This window comes from Thunnus thynnus, chromosome 21 (genome assembly GCF_963924715.1).
Source record: "Thunnus thynnus chromosome 21, fThuThy2.1, whole genome shotgun sequence".
Taxonomy (NCBI): domain Eukaryota; kingdom Metazoa; phylum Chordata; class Actinopteri; order Scombriformes; family Scombridae; genus Thunnus; species Thunnus thynnus.
The window spans coordinates 434,957-460,000 of NC_089537.1; the positions used below are offsets into that span (position 1 = coordinate 434,957).

The 25,044-nt window shown below is 40.5% G+C and overlaps 1 protein-coding gene across 11 annotated transcripts in view; it reads left to right on the forward strand.

Moving 5' to 3' along the window:
* The first annotated feature begins 3,050 nt into the window (after positions 1 to 3,050).
* The window catches only part of LOC137173326 (receptor-type tyrosine-protein phosphatase mu-like), a 164,855-nt gene continuing 142,861 nt past the window's right edge, over positions 3,051 to 25,044 (forward strand). For 9 of the 11 annotated variants that reach the window (XM_067578109.1, XM_067578111.1, XM_067578115.1 and 6 more), the window contains exon 1: positions 3,051 to 3,408. In XM_067578109.1, coding sequence (XP_067434210.1) covers positions 3,321 to 3,408 — 88 coding nt within the window. In that variant the 5' untranslated portion in view covers positions 3,051 to 3,320. The remainder of the gene's footprint in view (positions 3,409 to 25,044) is intronic. The other 2 variants (XM_067578117.1, XM_067578119.1) reach the window with 1 other exon arrangement.

A 25,044-nucleotide genomic window follows, 5' to 3' on the forward strand; every position in this document is an offset into this window, starting at 1 on the left:
ACATAACCTCCACATGTGATTGTGACTCATTCTCACAATTTCAGACTGTCCTCCACATGTTGCAACGTAGCTGCCAGGATTTGTCCCAGTAGTAAGATGTTGGACGTGGCTGAGGTCAAGTTCTTACACCCACACTGGGAGAACTATTTCTTCATGGAGTTGGCTTTGTGTCATGTTGAAACAGGAAGGATAAACACAAACTGTAACCTAGAACAACCAGGACACACAGATCCAGAACAAAAGGATACAAACGTATGTAAAGTATATACAGGTTTGTCCAGTGGTGGAAAACTAACTACATTTACTCAAGTACTGTAGTACAGTTTAGAGGTATTTATACTTTACTTGAGTATTTCCATGTGATGCTACTTTCTACATGTCAGAGGGAAATATTGTACTTTCTACTCCACTACATTTATTTTCAGATGAAGATTTGACACAATGGATAATATAACAAGCTTTTAAAATACAACACATTGTTAAAGATGAAACCAGTGGTTTCCAACCTTTTTGGCTTTTGACGTCTTACAAAAAGCAGTGTGTAGTCGGGGTCACATTTCACATGTCTATGAGTTGTTAACAGCTCCACCAAATAGTGATTTTTCCCTCTAAACTTCTCACATGCTTTCATTTCAATAAATGTTCAAATGATCCAATATTTCAGCAAAAATCAAAGATTAGAGAAAAAGTCCAAAAACTGAAAACAGATTTGTGTATCAGAACTTTGTTTTTTCTTCTTTCCTCTCCCATTAATCATCTCACCACCCCTCAGATTTATCTGCTGACCCTTTGGAGGGGCCCGACCCCTAGGTTGGGAACCACTGGACTAAACTAGCTAACTGTATATAAAGTAGTGTAAACTAGCTCCACCTCCAGCAGCTACAACAGTAACATGCTGCTCTAACACTGATGCTTCACTATTAATAATCTAATGATGTCATATATAATAATATATCAGTCAGAGGGACCAAACCACTACTTTTACTGCAATACTTTAACTACATCAAGCTCATAATACTTATGTACTTTTACTGCAATACTTTAACTACATCAAGCTCATAATACTTATGTACTTTTACTGCAATACTTTAACTACATCAAGCTCATAATACTTATGTACTTTTACTGCAATACTTTAACTACATCAAGCTCATAATACTTATGTACTTTTACTGCAATACTTAAACTACATCAAGCTCATAATACTTATGTACTTTTACTGCAATACTTTAACTACATCAAGCTCATAATACTTATGTACTTTTACTGCAATACTTTAACTCCATCAAGCTCATAATACTTATGTACTTTTACTGCAATACTTTAACTCCATCAAGCTCATAATACTTATGTACTTTTACTGCAATACTTTAACTACATCAAGCTCATAATACTTATGTACTTTTACTGCAATACTTTAACTACATCAAGCTCATAATACTTATGTACTTTTACTGCAATACTTTAACTACATCAAGCTCATAATACTTATGTACTTTTACTGCAATACTTTAACTACATCAAGCTCATAATACTTATGTACTTTTACTGCAATACTTTAACTACATCAAGCTCATAATACTTATGTACTTTTACTGCAATACTTTAACTACATCAAGCTCATAATACTTATGTACTTTTACTGCAATACTTTAACTACATCAAACTCATAATACTTATGTACTTTTACTGCAATACTTTAACTACATCAAGCTCATAATACTTATGTACTTTTACTGCAATACTTTAACTACATCAAGCTCATAATACTTGTGTACTTTTACTGCAATACTTTAACTACATCAAACTCATAATACTTGTGTACTTTTACTGCAATACTTTAACTACATCAAGCTCATAATACTTGTGTACTTTTACTGCAGTAGGATGTTTCATGCAGGATTTTACTTGTAATGGAGTATTTTTATGTTGCTGTATTGGTAGTTTTACTGCAGTAATCTAGTTTACATTTCAAACCTGTAATCTGAAAACAAACATCTGATAAAATCTATCATGAGAACGTAACACTGATTTTTTTTAACCCTCATTCCATGTGTTCTATTGAAAAGCCTTTTTTTCTTTATATTTTACTGAAACTTTATGGTTGTTTTCTATTAATTCTGTGTTTTTATACTGAACATGTTGTTGCTTCTAGCAGTGTTGCATCAGTAGAGGTTGTTCCTCAGGCGGTCCTGTAGAGGGCAGCAGAGAGCAACAAATCAACTGTGAATGGAGAACTGTGTTCCAGCTGCAGCCACATCACTGAAACACACACAGAGCTGCATTTATTTACTGAGCGTTCATTTGTCACGTGATGCCATTTAAAGGTTCAGTCAGACACACTCTTCTACAGCAGCTCAGCGACGACGTGAAATATCTGCAGGAAGTGTTGCACACACAAAATATAGTATATTTAAATGTATATTAGATGAAACACTACATTCTACCACATATTTCTCCCAGTAGAAGATGTTTATGCCCTCCATCCATCCATCCATCCATCCATCCTGTCATTCGTTCATTCCTCCTTTATTTACACTCTGAGAGGTTTTGCTTCATCTATTTAGAAAAACTAGACAAAGAAATTCATTCTCTCAGTCTGACGTGTTGCTGCTCACAGTCTGTGTATATCAGCTAACAGTTAAAACACCAAAATACAATATAAATATAATATTACTATAATAATATAATATAATATAAAAAGTATTTTAAGAGATAATTGAAGTAAAGTGAAAATATAGAATATAATACAAGAATAAAAGTAACAAAAATCAAAGAATAAAAATCAAATATACAAAACATTTAATGAATAAATGATGTTAAATAAAATATCATTTAAACATGAAAACTATCATCAGTTGAACTTGAAACAAAAATATAAGAAAATGTGTTTAAAAATAGTAACTGATGTAAAATAAATAAAATAAAACTATATAATATATAATATTTAATAATACTTTTATAAAACTGTGTAAAGTTGCCCCCCCCCCCCCCCCCCCCCCCCCCCTCCTTAATAACGCTCGCCCCCCTGTGACGTCAGCGGCAGGCTCTCTCTCCGCTCTGAAGACAAACGGAGGAAAAAGAAACGGGAGAGAAACCGGAGCGCAAAGACTGAACCCGCAGACCGGTCTGTGTGTCTACCTGTCTGTCTACCTGTCTGTCTGTCAGAGCGGCAGACAGAACACGAAGAAGAAGGAGGAGGAAGAGGAGGAGAAGCAGAAGCAGAAGAAGAAGAAGAAGAAGAAGAAAAAGAAGAAGTGGAAGTCGGAGTTAATCAGTAGTTTTCCCTCCTCTCCTCTCCGGAGGGTCTCGGTGTGAACATGGAGCGGGCTGGAACTTTACTGGTCTCCGCTTCTTTTTTACTGGTTTCACTGGGACTAACGGGCGCGCGGGCGAACACCTTCAAAGGTAAGCGGGGACGCCGGAGCCCGGGGTGGGGGGGTTCAGGGTTCGGGTTGGGGTGGGGGGGCGCTGAACATGGGAGTTGTTGTTTCTGTGTCGGCATCCAAGTTTCCAGCTGGAAAATCTCCTCCCTTCATTTCCTCCTTTGCTTCTCCCCCCTCTTCTCTCCTCCTCTCTCCTTTCCTCTGCTTTCCCCTCTTTCTCCTCCTCTCTTCTCCTTCCTCTCCTCCTCTGCTCCTCTCCTCCTCTCCTCCTCTCCTCCTCTCCGCTCTTCCCTCTCTTCTGTCGGACACCTTTCACAGCAGATTCCGCTGATTTCACGAGAGAAACTTTTCTGTTCAGGCGCCGTCAGATTAGCAGCGCAGAAATACTTCATGCACACCGCAAATACCGCAAATACCGCAAAAATACCGCAAAAATACCACAAAAATACAACAAAAATACCACAGAAATATTGGAAAAATCCTGCAAAAATCCTGCCAGTAAACACTTCAGATACTACTGACACCTCCTGCTGCACAGACTCAGATTAAACAGAAGAAGAAATATATTTTCATTTCATCATGTAAATCAGTTTGATGTTTGTTAGTGTCATTATTCCAATAGTATTATTGATCTTATTGATCATATATTATGTGTGATGAAGATATGAAGTGTAGTAGAGCAGAGTACAGATGCAAAGAAGCACATTGATTTCATCATGTTCAGTGTTTGTATTTTTATTATTATAAAACTCAAATTACATTATTATTGATCATCTGATAGAAACTGTCTGCCTGCAGTGAAGAGCTGAAATATGTTTTTATATCATCAGAGATTCACAGATTCTGATCGATCAATACCTGAAATGATTGGATATCAGATCAGTATTTTGTCCACAGTGCAGATATGAAGTATAATTTGTGCTGATATGTCGGTGTGATCAGTTACTGCAGTGAAGAGTCAGTGTGACTCCAAACTGAACATAAAACACGTCAGACGAGTCCGAAGCTTTCTGAGCATCAGGACGACGATGATGATGATGATGAAGAAGAAGAAAAAGACAAAACTACAAATATATTCAGTTTAAATCAACAGCAGATCTGAGACATCATGATGCTGCAGGACGATTGAATATGTGATAATAATAATATAATATATATATATAATAATATAATGATGCAACTAACGAAGGTTTTCATTATTCATAAATCTGCAGATTATTTCCTCGTCTGTAAACTAACGAACGAAAGATCTTCAGTTTATACTGAAACCATTTATTGATAATAAGAATATAAGCTGATCAATATTCTGTCGATCGACTAACTGCTGTCTCACTGATCACCTGTCTCACTGATCACCTGTCTCACTGATCACCTGTCTCTCATGTGTCACATCGCCTCCTGTGTTCTTTAAGGGTTCTTCACAGCATTCTGTAGGGTTCTGCAGGGTTCTACAGGGTTCTACAGGGTTCTGTAGGGTTCTACAGGGTTCTACAGGGTTCTACAGGGTTCTGCAGGGTTCTACAGGGTTCTACAGGGTTCTGCAGGGTTCTACAGGGTTCTACAGGGTTCTGTAGGGTTCTGCAGGGTTCTACAGGGTTCTACAGGGTTCTGTAGGGTTCTACAGGGTTCTACAGGGTTCTACAGGGTTCTGCAGGGTTCTACAGGGTTCTACAGGGTTCTGCAGGGTTCTACAGGGTTCTGTAGGGTTCTGCAGGGTTCTACAGGGTTCTACAGGGTTCTGCAGGGTTCTACAGGGTTCTGTAGGGTTTTCAGATTCTCTGGTCTTTTCCCTGAGGAACCTTGATGGGTTCTTCTGTATCATGTGATGATGATGATGATGATGATGATGATGATGATGATGATGATGATGAGGGAAGATGTTTGTGAGCTGGGTTTGCTGTTGGAGAATGTGTGGAACAATCAGAGGTTCTCTGTAGAACAGATGGAGAACATGCAGACAGGAAGCAGCAGTCTGTCTCTCTCTCTACCCGTCTCTCTCTCTCTCTACCTGTCTCTCTCTACCTGTCTCTCTCTCTACCCATCTCTCTCTACCTGTCTCTCTCTCTACCTGTCTCTCTCTACCTGTCTCTCTCTCTACCTGTCTCTCTCTACCTGTCTCTCTCTCTACCTGTCTCTCTCTACCTGTCTCGCTCTCTACCTGTCTCTCTCTCTCTTCACCCGTCTCTCTCTACCTGTCTCTCTCTCTCTCTCTACCTGTCTGTCAGTTTCTATCCAGTTCAGGTTTTACTGGGAAACAGACGTTACTGAAGCAGGTTTGGAATAAAAACAATAAAAAATAGACGCAGTTAAAGAAGAAATGTGATTTTGCTGTTAGAGATATAAAATATATATTTATACAGACGAGTAAAAAATAACTGAAAATAAAATACAAAACGTGAAAACTGCAGCATTTTAGAGATGTGTGTGTGTGTGAGTGTGTGTGTGTGTGTGTGTGTGTGTGTGTGTGTGTGTGAGTGTGTGTGTGTGTGTGTGTGTGTGTGTGTGTGTGTGTGTGTGTGTGTGTGAGTGTGTGTGTGTGTGTATGAGTGAGTGTGTGTGTGTGTGTGTGTGTGTGTGTGTGAGTGTGTGAGTGTGTGTGTGTGAGTGAGTGTGTGTGAGTGAGTGTGTGTGTGTGTGTGTGTGTGAGTGTGTGTGTGTGTGTGTGTGTGTGTGTGTGTGTGTGTGTGTGTGTACAGGTGATCACATGATCTTTATGGTTGTTTTCTATCAGACGTATCAGATCTGCTGCCGTGTTTACACTTTGCTGTATTTCACTCAGCAGATATGGAAGTTCTGGAAGTCTCAGAGGTCAGAGGTCAGAGGTCAGAGGTCAGGTTAGGACCTGGTCTTTTGGATGTTGTAGAGCAGTGGTGTGTAGAGAGGCTGTCCAGGTCCAGGTCTGGAAGAGCCGGTTCAGTAGATGGAGGTGCTGTTGCAGCGTCTGTGGTTGGAGGCAGGAGTGTGTGCTGGTTGACGCCCGGCGCTGCAGACTCCCTGCATCCCCGTCTGAGCCCGCGGCTCCGTGGAAAGTCCTGACGGCCTTCCTAACTATCTTCCTAACTGACTTCCTAACTGACTTCCTAACTGACTCCCTAACGGTTCATACAGCAGAACCAACAAGGCAGATGTGATCTGTTGTACGACGACCAGTTTGGGATTTAACATTACTATCTATCTATCTATCATCTATCTATCTATCTATCTATCTATCTATCTATCATCTATCTATCTATCATCTATCTATCTATCTATCTATCTATCTATCTATCTATCTATCTATCTATATACACATACATGTCCGTGATGCTGCAGCAGTCTATCAGTGTTTCCATGTTTGTTTTCATGTAAACCAATTAGCAACAAAGTAATTAAGGAACCTCTGAAGCTCATTAGGAGTTTGTTTACCGTGTGTGTGTGTGTGTGTGTGTGTGTGTGTGTGTGTGTGACAGATAGAGACGAGTGTCTGAGCGTCCAGAACGCTGCAGGATCAGCTCTGATCATGTGACCGCTGGACGACGTGCAGCAGCGTTTCACTGCAAAAAACAAAAAACAAAAGTAAAAAAACCTTCCAGCAGCAATAAAACATCTCATGGAGATACAGTCATTTCCCTTAATTACAATAGAATTTATAGCTTTAACTACATAAATACAGTTAAAATGTGTGTGTGTGTAAATAATCACAAAGGAAATGTGTGAATTATAATTAGAATATATTTTATATAATTATAATTTATTTTATAATAATTATATTTTAATTGTTTGTTTCAGTGTTTTTCCATTTAAACACAAACAACATTTAATTTGAGAGTTTCTATTTGAGACTCACATTAACATGTTTTTATATTATATATCCATCGAATTTGCATTTATGTCAAAATACTGAAAAACTCCTCAAATCAGACTTCATGAGATTTGTGGAAAAAAATAAATTGTCTTAAAAAAAATAAAAATGTTATCATACTTCTCCTCACAAATAGGGTCGCAGCATTTAGTCAATTTATCAATGAGTTGATAGACCAACTGTTTTTCAGTTCATCATTTTGACTTATTTTGTGAATATTTTCTGGTTTCTTTAGTCTCTGTGACAGTAAACTGAATATATTCATGTTGGGAAACATTGATCCACATTTTATGGACCAAACAACTAATCAATTAATCAATAATGAAAATAATCTATACTGACACATATATTCATGTTTCATGTTGCTGCTCACTGTAGTTTATAACAAACAAACTTCAACTATTTTACTGTGGGGACTATTTTCAGCGGTGGATGGATCCACATTTGGAGCTGCAGTGTTTGTGGCAGCGGGACGGTGTTCATGGTGATGAATCATTGATGTAATGACGTTGTAATGAGACAATAAGAAGAAGATTAATCAGTAACACGTGTAAGTAGAACATGAAGAAACAGAATCAGTTCTTTCAAAACAAAACCAAACTGCAGCCTCAGGGTGTGTTTGATTTCTCCTCCTGTCCGTCCCTCTCTGCTGCACATATGGAGGGCTGTGGGGGCACTGTGTGTGTGTGTGTGTGTGTGTGTGTGAGTGAGTGTGTGTGTGTGTGTGAGTGTGTGTGTGTGTGTGTGTGTGTGTGTGTGTGTGTGTGTGTGTGTGTGTGTGTGTGTGTGTGTGTGTGTGTGAGTGAGTGTGTGAGTGTGTGTGTGTGAAGCAGCAGAGAATGAAATTAAACTCTCCACGGCCCTGTTTCAAGATGGCCGCCACGCCCTAATAACCGTGGTGATGGAGCGAAGCTAATGAGCGCACCCGGTCGTCGGGGGCAACGGCTGTTTGAGTTGAGCTTGTTGACAGTTTATTAGTTTGTTAACAAACCACAACGTCTCATTTTTACATTTCTGAGCTGCTGAAGTTTTTTCTCTTTTGATGGAGCTAGGCTAACAGTTTCCCTCTGCCTCCAGTCTTTATGCTAAGCTAGGCTAACAGTTTCCCTCTGCCTCCAGTCTTTATGCTAAGCTAGGCTAACAGTTTCCCTCTGCCTCCAGTCTTTATGCTAAGCTAGGCTAACAGTTTCCCTCTGCCTCCAGTCTTTATGCTAAGCTAGGCTAACAGTTTCTCTCTGCCTCCAGTCTTTATGCTAAGCTAGGCTAACAGTTTCCCTCTGCCTCCAGTCTTTATGCTAAGCTAGGCTAACAGTTTCCCTCTGCCCCCAGTCTTTATGCTAAGCTAGGCTAACAGTTTCCCTCTGCCTCCAGTCTTTATGCTAAGCTAGGCTAACAGTTTCCCTCTGCCTCCGGTCTTTATGCTAAGCTAGGCTAACAGTTTCCCTCTGCCTCCGGTCTTTATGCTAAGCTAGGCTAACAGTTTCCCTCTGCCTCCAGTCTTTATGCTAAGCTAGGCTAACAGTTTCCCTCTGCCTCCGGTCTTTATGCTAAGCTAGGCTAACAGTTTCCCTCTGCCTCCAGTCTTTATGCTAAGCTAGGCTAACAGTTTTCCTCTGCCTCCGGTCTTTATGCTAAGCTAGGCTAACAGTTTCCCTCTGCCTCCAGTCTTTATGCTAAGCTAGGCTAACAGTTTCCCTCTGCCTCCAGTCTTTATGCTAAGCCAGGCTAACAGTTTCCACCTGCCTCCAGTCTTTATGCTAAGCTAGGCTAACAGTTTCCCCCTGCCTCCAGTCTTTTTGCTAAGCTAGGCTAACAGTTTCCACCTGCCTCCAGTCTTTTTGCTAAGCTAGGCTAACAGTTTCCCTCTGCCTCCGGTCTTTATGCTAAGCTAGGCTAACAGTTTCCACCTGCCTCCAGTCTTTTTGCTAAGCTAGGCTAACAGTTTCCCCCTGCCTCCAGTCTTTTTGCTAAGCTAGGCTAACAGTTTCCCTCTGCCTCCAGTCAAAGCAGTCATCCTAGGGGAAACAGTGACAACATACCGCGGCCAGGAGACAATATAGAAGTTACAGACACAATCCAATAAAAACTATTTTATTAAATAACAATTACATTACAAGAGTTAATTACAAGAAAGTAGTTCCCGGCTTCCTGCGGTTGCTAGGCAACGTTAGTAAACTGCTTAACTAACGTTTAAGCTAGTCAGCGATCTAACCAGAGTTTATTTATTCTCATTTGAACGTTTTCATTAATTGTACAGTCATGGAGAAACTGTCCAGCGTCGCCGGAGTCACGTTGTGTTTGCAGTAACGTGAGGTCGACTCGTTCTGTTCTCACATTCATACGTACGGACGTTATCTCTCCTGCTTCACGGCGGCGTGCTGCTGCGGAGGCGGCGGCTGCTGCAGCTCTGCGTCGTCCCTGCTGGTTCACAGATGGCGGGAAGCATTTTAACTGCAGCTGCGGAGTGATAATTAAAAACAGAACTGTAAAAGGACATTAAATGTCATAGTTGTAGTATACGCTCATTATATCACGGCTATCAACCAGTCAGACTACCAGATATTAACTTCCTGTTTCATACATATATATATATATATATATATATATATAGATGACTAATATAATACTAATGCTTCTGTACTTTTACTTGTAATAGTGAGTATTTTGTACTGCAGCATTGCTGCTTTTACTGAAGTAAATGATCTCAATACTTCTCTGGACTGATCCTTTAATAGTTAAAACATGATTAAAAGAAACTACAGAATCGCCCTTTAAAGTGCAGCAGAAAGAGAGAGAGAGGTCTGTAATTAGAGTGTGTGTGTTACTGTTAACTCAGCAACACACACACTCACACACACACACACACACACATTCACACACATTCACACACACACACACACATTCACACACACACACACATTCACACACATTCACACACACACACACAAACACATTCACACACACACACACACACACATTCACACACACACACACACACACACACATTCACACACACACACACACACACACACACACACACACACACATTCACACACACACATTCACACACACACACACACATTCACACACACACACACACACACATTCACACACACACACACACATTCACACACATTCACACACACACACACACACATTCACACACACATACATTCACACACACTCACACACACACACACACACACACACACACACACTCCCAGATGACCTGGTGTGTCCAGGTTCAGGACTGTTGCTGATTCAGGATTTTACCTTTTCCTCCTGTGTGTGTGAGTGTGTGTGTGAGTGTGTGAGTGTGTGTGTGAGTGTGTGAGTGTGTGTGTGTGTGTGTGTGTGTGTGTGTGTGAGTGTGTGTGTGTGTGTGTGTGTGTGTGTGTGAGTGTGTGTGTGAGTGTGTGAGTGTGTGTGTGTGAGTGTGTGTGTGAGTGTGTGTGTGTGTGAGTGTGTGTGTGTGTGTGTGAGTGTGTGTGTGTGTGTGAGTGTGAGTGTGTGTGAGTGTGTGTGTGTGTGTGTGTGAGTGTGTGTGTGTGTGTGTGTGTTCAGGTGCAGTCAGCTCTTTGTTCTGTCTCGTCAGGGTTTTAATGAAGCTCACAGATTAAACTCACATACTGTGAAGTCAGGTGTGTGTCGAGGGTCCTCAGTGAGTTAATTATCTCTCCTCAAACGTCTGAGACTCTTTCTTTCTTTCTTTCTTTCTTTCTTTCTTTCTTTCTTTCTGTCCGTTCATCAGACGTCGTGTGTTCAGGTTCAGTTCAGACTGAAACATCTCGTGTTCCCGTCAGGATGAATTGATAAAGCTTTGATCAGACTGGCGCCACCTTCAGACCGTTTCCAAAACAGGAAGTGGACGAAGGGAGCAAACAAGAAGCAAACAAAATATTTTGGCTTTATTTCACCTCCACAATGAAAAGTTCAATTAAACTGAAGTTAATGATGATGAAAGGAAGGATGTGTGATGATATCGTTCAAAGGAAGAGCTGGCGAAGTTCTTATTTTGAAGACGTTTATTAGACGATGGCCATCGGGTCCGTTTCCTGTACAAAGATGGTCTGGGCACCGTACCCCTGTCGGTGCATAGCTTATATGGGGTTACACATCTGTATCTTATCACATGAATAACATGTTTTCCATGGTCGCTAATTCAGTTGGGAGCCATCCAATCAAGTGGTTGACAGCTACCTCACAACATACTATGTATCATTACATACCACATCTGGAACAGTTCCAAACTTGACCATAAACCCATTATTTGTGTTTAAAATACACATAGTACATGTAAAATCTTACCTCTTGTCCTCAAATCTTCACGTTACAATGCTGTCTGCAGAATACATCAGTGTGTATTATCCTCTGTTATGTTAGACTACACCTGCTTCACTCTCCCTCACTTCTAATAGTGACCTGGCTACCATTGTGTCCTCGCTACAACTTTTCACTGGCATCAGGGACGAGGCCCCTGTTGGTTCTCCGACCCCCCTTTAACCAGACTTCACCAAATCACTGACAAGCAAGTGAGAATGCTCCCATGTGCGTCTCTTCATACACAGAGTTCCCATCGTATCTCATTATCCTCATCTTCTCCACATCTCTGACTATTACAATATGTCTCTCAGTCCTTAGTCCACGTTGTTCATTGGATCTTCATGTGTGTAGATGTAGGTGTTTCTGATCGGATTCTGGACCAGTATAGTCTTGGAAACAGAAGAAACGGATTTCATGATTAAGGCACGGAAAATTGGGAAACAACAACCCATGATTATGGCTACTATCACCACAATGCCTATGATAGGGGCACATAATCCTACCAGCCAAGTTAAAACAGAATTTCCCCCAAAATACCTTGCAATGTTTTCCCATAACTTGTTTCCTCTGTAACCCATTTCCATTCATGCATTCCTATTAACTGTAACAATGCTCTCCTGGATATCTCTCAAATTCTTAATCGCAATCGACAAATTGCTGCTTCCTTCCGAATCCGAGGGCAAATATGTGAGGCACGTATACGTTGCCTTTTGTGGCGTTGCCGTATTCGTATCTGTCGCCTCCGTTGTGGTCGATGGTGCCACCCTCACTCTGGATGCGTGAATCCATTGTGGTTGTCCTTTGACCTTGACGGCGGTCCTTGTCACCATCAGCACTTGAGTTGGAGGTCCGTAACGTGGTTCTCCTCCAGTAGGCTTCAGACTACGAATCAGCACGTAGTCACCTGGTTGGAAGTTATGTGTAGGCATATCAGCTGGAAAAGGAAGAGCGTCAAATACCTGCTGAGAATACTGTGAAACAAAAGAAAACAGATGTTTAACGTAATTTTGTTGTAATTCTTGTAGTTGTGTCAAATCCACTGATGTTCTCTCGTTCATCTTGACTCCTAAAGGAAAAGGTCATGCCATTAACACTTCATGTGGCGACAATCCAGTAGTTTTGTTAGGCATTGCTCTTATAGACAAGAGCGTCAATGGATTGGTGCACTTTGATCAGTTTTTCCTTAATCGTCCTATTTGTTCTCTCTACTTGAGCTGAACTTTGTGGATGATACGGAATATGAAAATTCCATTCAATTCCCAATGATTTTGCAAGTAATTTAGTTACTCTGGACGTGAACGGAGTTCCATTATCTGAATCAATGCTCTCAGGTATACCAAAACGTGGAGTGATATGTTCCATTAAACACTTAACTACAGTTTGAGCATTTTCTTTTCTTGTTGGGAAAGCCTCCGGCCATTTAGAAAATCGATCCACAATCACGAGTAGATATGCATAGCCTCGACATTTGGGCATATGCGTAAAATCAATTTGTAATGACTGAAAAGGTCCTTCCGGTCTTGGCAAATGTTCATGCCTTGGTGGATTATTATGTGGATTGCATCGTGTACAAATTAAGCATCTTTTAATATATCCTCTAACACGTTTCTCCAAACCTATCGTGAAAAACAATTTAGATATGTAATCTGTTACTGCTTTGTAGTTTACATGTGTTATCCCATGTACGTATGCGATTAGAGGATCATATGCTAGCTTAGGCAAGGCTACTCTTTTATCCTTAAATTTCCACAAATTATCCACATCTTTATGGCAGTTCTTCTTTAGCCATTACTTTCTTTCTGCCTCTGAGGCTTGTGTTTGAAACACAATTAAATCATTAACAGTATAAGGTAGATTAGTCGTTTGTACTGCCATTAGAGCTGTGTTCAACCATGGTGGGGGGGTTGCATTTAAAGCTGCTTCTCTAGCATATTTGTCTGCTAAGTTATTTCCTTTTGCTACTTCTGATTCTCCTTTAGAATGACCTGCACACTTTACTATAGCAAGCTGCTCTGGTAACATCGTGGCTGCCAATAGATCTTTCACTAAAGTAGCATGTTGAATTGGTTTGCCTGAGGTTGTTATAAAACCTCTATTCTCCCAAATTTTACTGAAATCATGCGCCACTGAAAACGCATATTTTGAATCCGTGTATATCGTTGCAGTCTTATTTTGTGCTAGAGTACATGCTCGAGTTAAGGCTACTAGCTCCGCCGCTTGTGCCGATGAAACAGGTAGCCTATATGCTTCAATACATTTATCTTGATTGTCCGCGATTGCATAACCTGATAATGTGGTTTTATCATCCGGTCTCATTGATGATCCATCACAAAATAAGATGAGGTCATTAATTTCCAAAGGTGTTTGTTACAAGTCTGCTCTCACACTGGAGGTGGAGTTAACCAATTCCATACAATCATGTTCCACTTTCTCTTGTTCTTTGTCTTCTCCATGTAGTAATGCCTTTAAATGTAGTGCGGGGTTAATGTGTGTTGTGGTTGAAATAGTAAGATTTTGAGTCCCTGTTAAAATGTGCTCATAATTACTACGTCTCTGGCTAGTCATATGTTGTGTTGTTATGTTGAGCAAAATAATGTTTACCACATGTGTTGTATGTAATACCAATGGATGTCCTAAGACTATCGTTTGTGCTTTCTCAACCATGATAGCAGCAGCGGCAACAGCTCGTAAACAAGGAACCATGCCTTGTACGATTAACGGAAGTGTTTTGGAGTAATATGCAACGGGTCTTGACCTGTCACCATGCATCTGTGCTAACACTGTGGATGCGACAGTACCATTCTCTGCCACATAGAGGTGAAAAGTTAGCTTGTAATCCGGCAGTCCCAATGCTGGAGCTGTGCAGAGACGGTATTTGATGTGACGAAAGGCTTGTTTCATTTCCTCATTCCACTGGATGTCGTTCGGAGCATCCTTAATGGTTGCCTTGCGCAATACAGAGTCATATGTGGCATAATCAGCCAACCATGCCCTACAATAGTTCACCAGACCCAGAAAGGATAAAAGTTCAGTCTTTGTCTTTTGTCTTTTGATGTCTTTTATCGCCTTCACTCGTTCTGGAGACAAATATCGGCATCCATCTCGTAAAACAAAGCCCAGATAATTGACTGCTGGCTGGCAAAACTGTAACTTTGTAAAAGAGGCTTTGTGTCCACCCATGGCAAGATGCTTTAAGAGAGCAATAGAGTCTTGGAGACAGTGAGACTCAGTTGGTGATGCTATGAGGATATCGTCAATATAAACACATAGCGTAGATGGTCCGGGTAAGGTCAATTGAGCCAGATGCATATTAACCGCTGAGGCGTATACAGTTGCTGAATCAACAAAGCCCATTGGCAAGTGCCTCCACACATATCCCGATGTACAGGGATGGAGAAATATGCTGAGCATAAATCTACTACTGTGTAAAATTTATAGTCTGCTGGCAGTGCTGCTAAAATGGAATTAACATCTGGTACTACTGGTGCAATGGGATAAACGGCTTCATTAACTTTTCTTAAGTCTTGTGTGAACCGATATTTACTTGTTCCTTGCTTTAAAATTGGATTTATTGGCGTATTATTTTGGGATCTTCTCTTAACAATTACTCCTTGTTGCCGTAAACTTTCAATAACCGGTTTAATTCCTTCTTCCTTTTCTTTAGAAAGTGGATATTGCTTAACGTAGACCGGATATTTATTGGGATTAATTTTAGCTCGATAAGGTGGTATATTTAATAATCCAACATGATTAGCATGCAGTGCCCATAATTCTGTTGGAACTGATGCTAATATGGATGGCGTTTTCAATTGAATTTCTCTCATCGCATTCTCCACGATCAGTGGTTTCATGTTATGCTGCAACGGTTTAATAAAGAAGTGAGTTGGTTCCACATTATAAGACCATATGACATAGTCTTTGTTTTGATCTTTATTATCTGGTACTTTCTCAAGGTATTCAATACATGATTTCACTAATGGATCAATATCTGTAAAGTCTGTGCATACAGCACATACAAAGAATCGAATCTCCTTAGTTGTTGTTTTCCACAATAATACAAGACCATTGGGAGACATGTAAAAACATGGTGTATTTTCATCCATTTCCTCTGTTGGCTGAGTCATGCGTTCCATATCACATTTCCTGCAGCGGCTGTTTCAGACGGCTGGTTCGGTGTCTGTGTTCGAGGTTGTGCGTATGGGTGTGTATTATTGATAAAATTTGTTTCTGTGTACGTCTGTCTTTGACATTCTTCCTGCCATTTTAGTTCACAATCTTGCCCAATGTCCCATCTGTTGACAATAATGGCATACATCAGATGGATTTCGCCTTGCTCCACGTCCAATCCCATTCCTATTAAAATTTCTCCCCCTTCTTGTCATCTACCTGTAACCTGCTCTCTGTGTGGGGACCCAACACTGCCCCCCAACCCAAATAATAATTTAATTCAGTCCCATATAGCCAATAGAACAACATCACACCACATCATCCAAAAACCAGGTACTTCGCAGTGAGCAGTCAGGTAAGCAGTGAAATTCAGAATATCACAAACATCTGCTTACCTGATATCTTGTCACCGGCTGTTCGTGACGCCAAATGAAAGGAAGGATGTGTGATGATATCGTTCAAAGGAAGAGCTGGCGAAGTTCTTATTTTGTAGACGTTTATTAGACGATGGCCATCGGGTCCATTCCATGTACAAAGATGGTCTGGGCACCGTACCCCTGTCGGTGCATAGCTTATATGGGGTTACACATCTGTATCTTATCACATGAATAACATAGGTTTTCCATGGGCACTAATTCCAATCAAGTGGTTGACAGCTACCTCACAACATATTATGTATCATTACATACCACATCTGGAACGGCTCCAAACTTGACCATAAACCCATTATTTGTATTTAAAGGTCCCCCCAAGAAGGGCTCTATCATATTACCTAAAATGACATGCAGATTATGGAATATTTAGGTCATCTGTCCAACATCCAAAATCAGTAAGATACATAGGGTCAGATAAAAGTCATACTAACAGATGATTATGATGTAACAAGAGCTGCAACATCTAGTTGGTTAATCGATTAGTTTTGATAATTTATTAATTGTTTTTAGTCATTTTGTTTTGCAGAAATTCTTAAATGTGAATATTTTCTGGTTTCTTTTGTCTCTAAAGTGTCTTTGATGACATTTTATAGATCAAACGACTAATTGATTAATGAAAATAATCATTAGTTGCAGCACTAAATGTAACTTGCCTTTTTTTAGGGCTGTCAATCAATTAAAAAGATTAAACTAATTAATTTGCTGTGATTAATCGCAATTAATTGTTTTGTTTTTTTCTGAATATTGAAGCTTTGCAATAATGAATATAAAACTGTAAACTCATAGAATTAATGCAGAATCAAGGAAATAAATTCAAATATGTTTTTTTTGTTTAATATAATCTTTTTAACTTTGAACACAGATTCTGTCCTGTGAACAGAAATAATAACAACAGCTGAGTTTCACTGACACATGAAGACACAGATGTTTTTCAGCCTCTCTGGCTGCTTCAGGTTGTCCAGTTTCATGTGATACCAGTATACCCAGTTTCATGTGATACCAGTATACCCAGTTTCATGTGATACCAGTATACCCAGTTTCATGTGATACCAGTATCTTCAGTCTGTATTTAAACCTGATCACAGCCTCTGACAGACAGTAACGTCTTAATCAGTTATTTTTAAATGCGTCAAATATTTCAAATGAATTCAAAAATCAAGGCGTTAATTTTGACAGAACTACTTTTTTCAACCCATTTGAAGTTCCTCCAGAATAAAAGCGGCGTTTGTTGTGAAAGCGTCTCTGAGCAGTTTAACACCTGCAGGATTTATGACATCACAACCAGTCTGGAGCCAATCGTGGTCCAGTATGCGACTGACACCAGTGTGATGTGGAAACTTGAAGCCTCCAGTGAACAAACACTGAGATGAACTTTACAGTGAAGGAGGAACATCTGGAGTCCAGCAGGAAAACTTTAAAAACCAACAACACTCACAGATTCACAGATTCTGGAGTTTTAATGAGGTTAGAAGATGTTAGAAGAGTTTTTAACCAGGTAATAAAAATAGACTTTTTTAATTTCTTAAAACATGTCTGGAGAGCATCTTAAACATTCATTATTGGACCATTTGGAACCAAACTGCATAAACAAGCTTCTCATTCTGGTTTTAATAACTGTCTGCTGTCGGGTCATAAAGGCAGCGATGCTTTGTAGAACAGACAGTGTGGTGTTTGAATGAATGAGGATTTTATTATTGTGTCATACAAACATACTTACAAGACACCATGACTTCATATAAACCAGCTGCACAGCTGCAAACACCAGTCCAGAAATAGAAAACCAGCTTGAACAATTTTCACAATCAAATCTTCAGACCTGACGGAAACATTTATGATATAAAAGTCTTTTCCAGGCTTTTGAGACACATTTAGAAAACTGAAACACATCAGAATTAAGTTTTTATCATCTGTACAGCAGAATATTTCATCTGTTCCTCCAGAGGAAGAACAGCAGCTCTGCAACTCGAGATGTTCTACATAAACTAGATGTAACATGTGTTTAATATGTACATACTGTACTGTACTGTAAATACTGTACTGTACTATACTGTACTGTAAATACTGCACTGTACTATACTGTACTGTACTGTACTGTAAATACTGTACTGTACTATACTGTACTGTAAATACTGCACTGTACTATACTCTACTGTACTGTACTGTACTGTAAATACTGTACTGTACTGTAATTACTCTACTGTACTGTACTCTACGGTACTATACTGTACTGTACTGCACTGTACTGTACTGTGCTGTACTATACTATACTCTACTGTACCGTACTCTACTGTACTGTACTACACTGTACTGTACTCTACTATACTGTACTATACTGTACTATACTGTACTGTACTACACTGTACTGTACTCTACTATACTGTACTATACTGTACTGTACTGTACTGTACTGTACTCTACTATACTGTACTATACTGTACTATACTGTACTGTACTGTACTGTACTCTACTATACTGTACTATACTGTACCGTGCTGTACTATACTGTACTGTACTACACTGTACTGTACTCTACTATACTGTACTATACTGTACCGTGCTGTACTATACTGTACTGTACTACACTGTACTGTACTCTACTATACTGTACTATACTGTACTATACTGTACTGTACTGTACTCTACTATACTGTACTATACTGTACTGTACTGTACTGTACTCTACTGTACTCTAATGTACTGTACTGTACTGTACTCTACTGTACTCTAATGTACTGTACTGTACTGTACTGTACTGTACTGTACTATACTGTACTGTACTGTACTGTACTCTACTGCACTGCACTGTACTATACGGTACTATACTGTACTATACTATACTGTACTGTACTGTACTGTACTGCACTGTACTATACTGCACACTGTACTGTACTATAATGTACTGTACTATACTGTACTGTACTGTACTCTAATGTACTGTACTGTACTGTACTCTACTGCACTGCACTGTACTATACGGTACTATACTGTACTATACTATACTGTACTGTACTGTACTGTACTGTATGTTCTTCATTTTAAACTTTTCTTTTTACATTTGACTCGTGAAACTTTGGAAACAAACTGAACCCATAAAACTGTGAGAAAACACAGAGCCGTGTGTACGAGATCATATGACTTCTTACTCGTTCTCAGTCTGCTTCTTAAGCCAATTTAGGCTTTTAGCTGCTACACACACACACACACACACACACACACACACACACACACACACACACATACACACACACACACACACACACACATACACACACACACATACACACACACACACACACACACACACACACACACACACACACACACACATACACACACACACACACACGCAGAGTAACCTTTAATAGTGTTAGTGTTCGCAGCGATGTGTGGTCACATAGAGCCTGTCATCTCCTGGTGTGTGTGTGTGTGTGTGTGTGTGTGTGTGTGTGTGTGTTAATCTTGCTCTTCATTCTCTGTCAGATCTTCACTTCACCTGTGCATTGATTGAAATAATGAGCTCAGTGTGTGTGTGTGTGTGTGTGTGTGTGTGTGTGTGTGATCATGTTTCATGGAAAGAAGAGAGAGTATTGAGGACGAACTGAAGGAAGTAAAGTAAACCTACCAGTGAGAGGAGACTGGAGCACTGACTGGTTTGCAGCCTTTACCAGTGTGAACAGACTAACGTTACAGTCTGTAAACAAAGACACTCGCTGGTTTCACTGGAACCAGTTTGAAACTCAGAGTTGCAGCTAACAGGCCAGAAATCATTAACAATTAACATTAAACGTAATGAAATATTGCAACAGCGAGAGCCAGCTGTCAGTCAACGCCCACGCAGCAGAGCAATAGTCTCCAAAATGACCACCAGCTCACTTATTAGAGGGTCTGAATGTAGAGACTGAGACCAGAACTGTGACTGACTTCATGAGGCTTGTTGTTTGAGAGTCAGCTGGCGGCCGTCGGTGGCACTTTAAGATGCTTCAGACTGAAGACGTGAAGCTGCTGGTTGGTTTAGAGACGACTGTGTCTCCTTTGACTGTGATGAAGACACAGTCATGTCGAGACACTGGTCTGTTTGCACTGTTAAAGGTCAGTGTGCTCCAGTCTCTCTATCTGAAGTCTATGATTCTCTTCTCTAAAGTTAAACTACACTGGTTCATTTTCACTGCTCCCAGAATTCCAGAAACATCAGATCACGTCCGTCACGACGTGCTCGACCACAAGCTGACGTCTTTAAATTGTCCGAGCAGCTGGCGGCTCTGAACCGTGTGAGTGTTTGCTGAGAGGTTCAGGGCGTTTCAGACGTGCTCATTAAAAGACGAGTGACACAGAAGACGTAGAGCTGATATTGTTACTGTGTTTCAGTCCTTCATGTCTCTGTAATCTGGTTTGTTCAGTCTGTGGTTTTACCTGCTGACTGCAGCTCTGATCACAGATACTCACCACTAAACTGCAACAGCAGAAACAACATAAAGAGGAAACATTTTAATGAACTTATCTGAAAAACTGAGAACAAATTTGATTAGTTTTCCTGTTTTATCTTGTTGCACCTGAAGCTTGATGGAGGTTTTTCTGTTCGTGCTTCTGGTGAACGTTCAGGAACCCTGGAGGACTTCATGGTTAAATATTAAAGGGACAGTTTGGATTTTTTGAAGCGGGGTTGTCTGAGGTACTGATCCACCGTCAGTGTATCAGCTGCAGTAGATTTGGGTCGACTCGCTCCCGGTTTGGAGAAGCAGACGGGAAGCTGAGCAGCTGTTGATGGAGACAGTTTCACAGCTTTACCTTTCCTTTAGCGCTACGTCTTCTCATTCCGAGCAGCAGCAGCAGCACTTTCTGACCCGAACAGCTGATCATGAGGAAGCTTTAAACACCAGCTGAAAGTCCACAAACGTCTAATCAGTGACCCTCTCTCTCCTCTCTTCACATATCATATTATGACATTATTTATGTTAAAGCAACAAAAAAAAATGAATAAAACATGTCGTTAATCTCTTCCTGAATCCAACAGCCATCTGAATTTACTGTGACTCTCTGCTTTTCTTATTACATTTCTCATTTTTCACGCTCACCTCCCGCTCGCAGTTTCATGCTTCATGTTTGTATTTCAGTAATTTAAAAAATGCATAAATCTTTGTTCCCTTTAATCTCCTCACAAATCCACATCAGAGCTGTGAATTATCTGCAGCAACAGAAGGAGGAAAGTTCCAGTTTTCCACTTAATAAAGCAGGACTTCCTCAGTGTGTTTGTGGTCGGTCCGCGCTGGATTTAAGCCGTTAACGGCGATTCAGCGGGAGAAAGGAACCCCGGCGGGCTGAGGCGCTGAGCCGTCTCCGCGGTGATCGTACCCGGTGGCCTCTGGGATTAATCTGCTGCCTTCAGACGCAGTGTCTGCAAACCAAACGGGGATTAAAGGAGGCCGGATTAAGACTCCTTTTGTTTAACGTGTGAGATGAGATAGAAGCTGAGGAGGAGGATTTGTGTTTCTGAGAGAGCACAGAGGGAGGCTGGTGTCAGCGCTAAGCTCTGTCACTGAGATCCAAATCTCCCTCAGTCCCTGAACTCACCACAGGACAGTTCAGACTTTAATATTTCAGCTGCTGCTGGAGGTTGGATTCACATACACGGAGAGAATAATGAGGATCTTAAATTGATCGTTTTCATTCTCCACATCGACGTGTTTGATGTTTATAACAAATGTCTTCTGTCGTCTTCCTGGTGATACCATCATATCTATTATCATAAGTTTTAATTCCAATCATACTGAAATTAAAAAAGTAAGAAATTCAGCTATTAGAGTTTCTGTTTTGCACGTGTGAACCAGTTAGTGTCAGACTGTTACAGCGAGACACACTTCGTTGCATTAATATATTCCATGTTATTGCACTATATATTATTTTTATTAACTCTGCGATGCCGCATCCAATCCCAACACATAAAACACATTTAAATGACTCTGATGTGCTGCATCACCGAGGGTCAGGTGACCAACAGGTCAACAAACCGTCCAATCAGCTACAGCTTTAAAAACACAAGAGGCTCATAACTGATCAATACAACGATCAGTCGGTATAAAAGATACTGTGGTAGTTATCAGACAACTAAACTGATGAATGATTATACTGTATGAATAGATTACTACATGCATAAATGACTAGATGGATAATTTATATATAATATATATAAATTACTATATGGATAAATATATATATATCCATATAGTCATTTATATATATATTATATATAATATATATATTTATCCATATAGTCATTTATATATATTATATATAATATATATATTTATCCATATAGTCATTTATATATATATTATATATATATATAAATGTCTATATGGCTGATTAGTGAGAGTCTGGAATCTGAGTAAAGTGTTTAGTGTCCGTTCTATCAGGAGGGTTTTCAGACTCAGCTCAGGACTATCAGGTCTGGAGGTGAGGGGGGCACCTGAACATATCATGTGACCATCGCCATGGCAGCAGAGCATCTCCTTTACAGCAGGCAGTTTGTATATTTGTCAAAGCGAGACGTTCTTCAGATTAACCAAATTATTTCTCTGACATCAGATTATGAAAAGAGTCAGCATGTCTTCAAAAGATTACAACCCACTGCTGGGAGTGTGTGTGTGTGTGTGTGTGTGTGTGTGTGTTTAATCCCTGTCCAGAGATGTCAGTCTGATTAGTGTTGTGGCCCAAATCCCTGATCATATTCATAGGATTATTGTTTGAAGATGTGTGTGTGTGTGTGTGTGTGTGTGTGTGTGTGTGTGTGTGTGTGTGAGACGACTTGAAGACAGAGTGAACTAATGAGACAGGGATTAGTGTGTGTTTGAGTGTGTGTGTGTGTATTATCAGTATAATCTGTGTTAAGATGCTTCCTGCCTGATCAGCAGGTTTGAAACTTAAAACACTTGTTTAACACACAGACTCAGTCGTACTCGTGCACTAGTGAGGACACGTTCTCTGGGTTTCTTCGTCTTCGTCGGTCTTCCTCTGACTGAGGAAGACCTCCGGTGTTACTGCGAATAAGATCACCTGAACCTGAACTCTGTCGCTCATCCTGAGAGCAGGAGAGAGAGAGAGAAGGAAGGAAGTCGGGGAGATGAATGTTTAAGACTGTCTGTCTGTCTGTTCGGTGCCGGTGGAGAGACAAAAGGAAGGAAGGAGGAAAGGATAAATATTTTATTAAGATTTTAACGCTCTCTAAAATCATAATCATTATGATAATTATCAGGAAAGTGCTGCCAGCTAACAGATAACTACTGACACACACACACAGCGCTACAGGAGCGAGTGTGTGTGTGTCAGTAGAGCCTGCAGGGACTTCAGGCCCAGGAGCTGCTATTTAACCTATATTACTACAGTAAATATTCATACGCAGCTAATATCTGTGAGCGTGTGTGTGTGTGATCAGAGCGTGTTTAAATATTAATCCTGTTTCTGGCTCTGTGGAGCCGAGCTGAGCTGGATCCAGCCAGGAAGATCTGAAGCAGGTGTTCACTGAACTGACCAATCAGAGGACGGCTTTCAGCTGTAAACGCTGTCGCAGGTTTTCAGCTTGTTTGGATCAATTCTATCTAACAAAGTGCGGAGCAGATACTGTTTGTGGAGACACACTTTCTTCTTCTATGGTTATAAAATGTTGAGTCTTATTCTGAGTTTTAGTCTTTGCAGCATGTTCTCTGCTCTGATGACTGAGAGCTGCCCGGTGTTTCATCTATACGATCTGTCCAACCAGCGATGAGACGATATATATCGTTTATATCGTGGTGTCGCAAATCACACACACAAATCACATGTGTTCTTCCGCACAGTCGGATGTACGAAGGTCGTATGGACGTGGTTCGACCGGTCCCCTCGTCAGACTCAAACACCAACAACCTCTTTAACCACCTGCACAAAGGTCACGTCAACAGCAGAGTGCAAAGATTCACAGTCAGCAGGAGGATTAATGATAATGTCCAACATATGAAGCCGTCTGTCTCTGGTTTGAGGTTCACATACTGATTCTTTCATTTACTATAAATTCCTCATCTGCAGTTGTATTTCTTGCCTCTTGTTTACCTGATGTCATGTTGTTTATACTCTATCTTAGTTGTTTATCTTATTGTTACTGTGTATAATCTCAACTGAAACAGGTGACGTGTGTTATTCTGCACAAAAAGAGTCAAGTTATAAATATGAAGAGGTCTGTCTCAGGTTTACTTTGGAGGCAGTGGGAGAGTCCAGCATCCTTTGTGTGTAGAAAGCGAGTCAGCAGTCGATGTTCCTGATAACACTTCAGGCTTCCACAGCGACAGAACGAACCCTCAAAGTTGTATAAACAGGATTTGAAGCAGAAAAGATGATTTCCACGGCGGCTTTCTGTGAAATCAAACTGCCACTCAGACCGTCGGCCTGCGGTCGGTGCGTTCACTGCCCTCTGTAAACACGAGCGCTGCTGGCAGGCGGCGAGAGACGCCACGCGGCCGCCCGGCTGAGCGCGCTCAGTGCGTGACGACCTCCTGCTTCCTGAGACGTTTTTGTACTGAGGACGAGTTTTTGGGTCACTGTGTGTGTGTGTGTGTGTGTGTGTGTGTGTGTGTGTGTGTGTGTCTCCTCAGGCTGCTCAGACTCTTAATGTGCCACCAGACTCTGATTAACGATTGGCTGAATGTGTGTCAGAGCGTAACCGCAGGAAACCAAGAGTCACCGCTGGGATTGGTCGAGGTTAACGGAGGTTAAAGACACACAGACGGAAGTCAGATCAGTGATTCAAGGAGATATTTTATATCTGCTGCAACTAACGTTTATCTTCATTATCAATCAATATGTCGATTCTTTCTCAAGTTAATCGATTAGTTGTTTGGTCCATAAAATGTCAGGAAATAAATGTGTA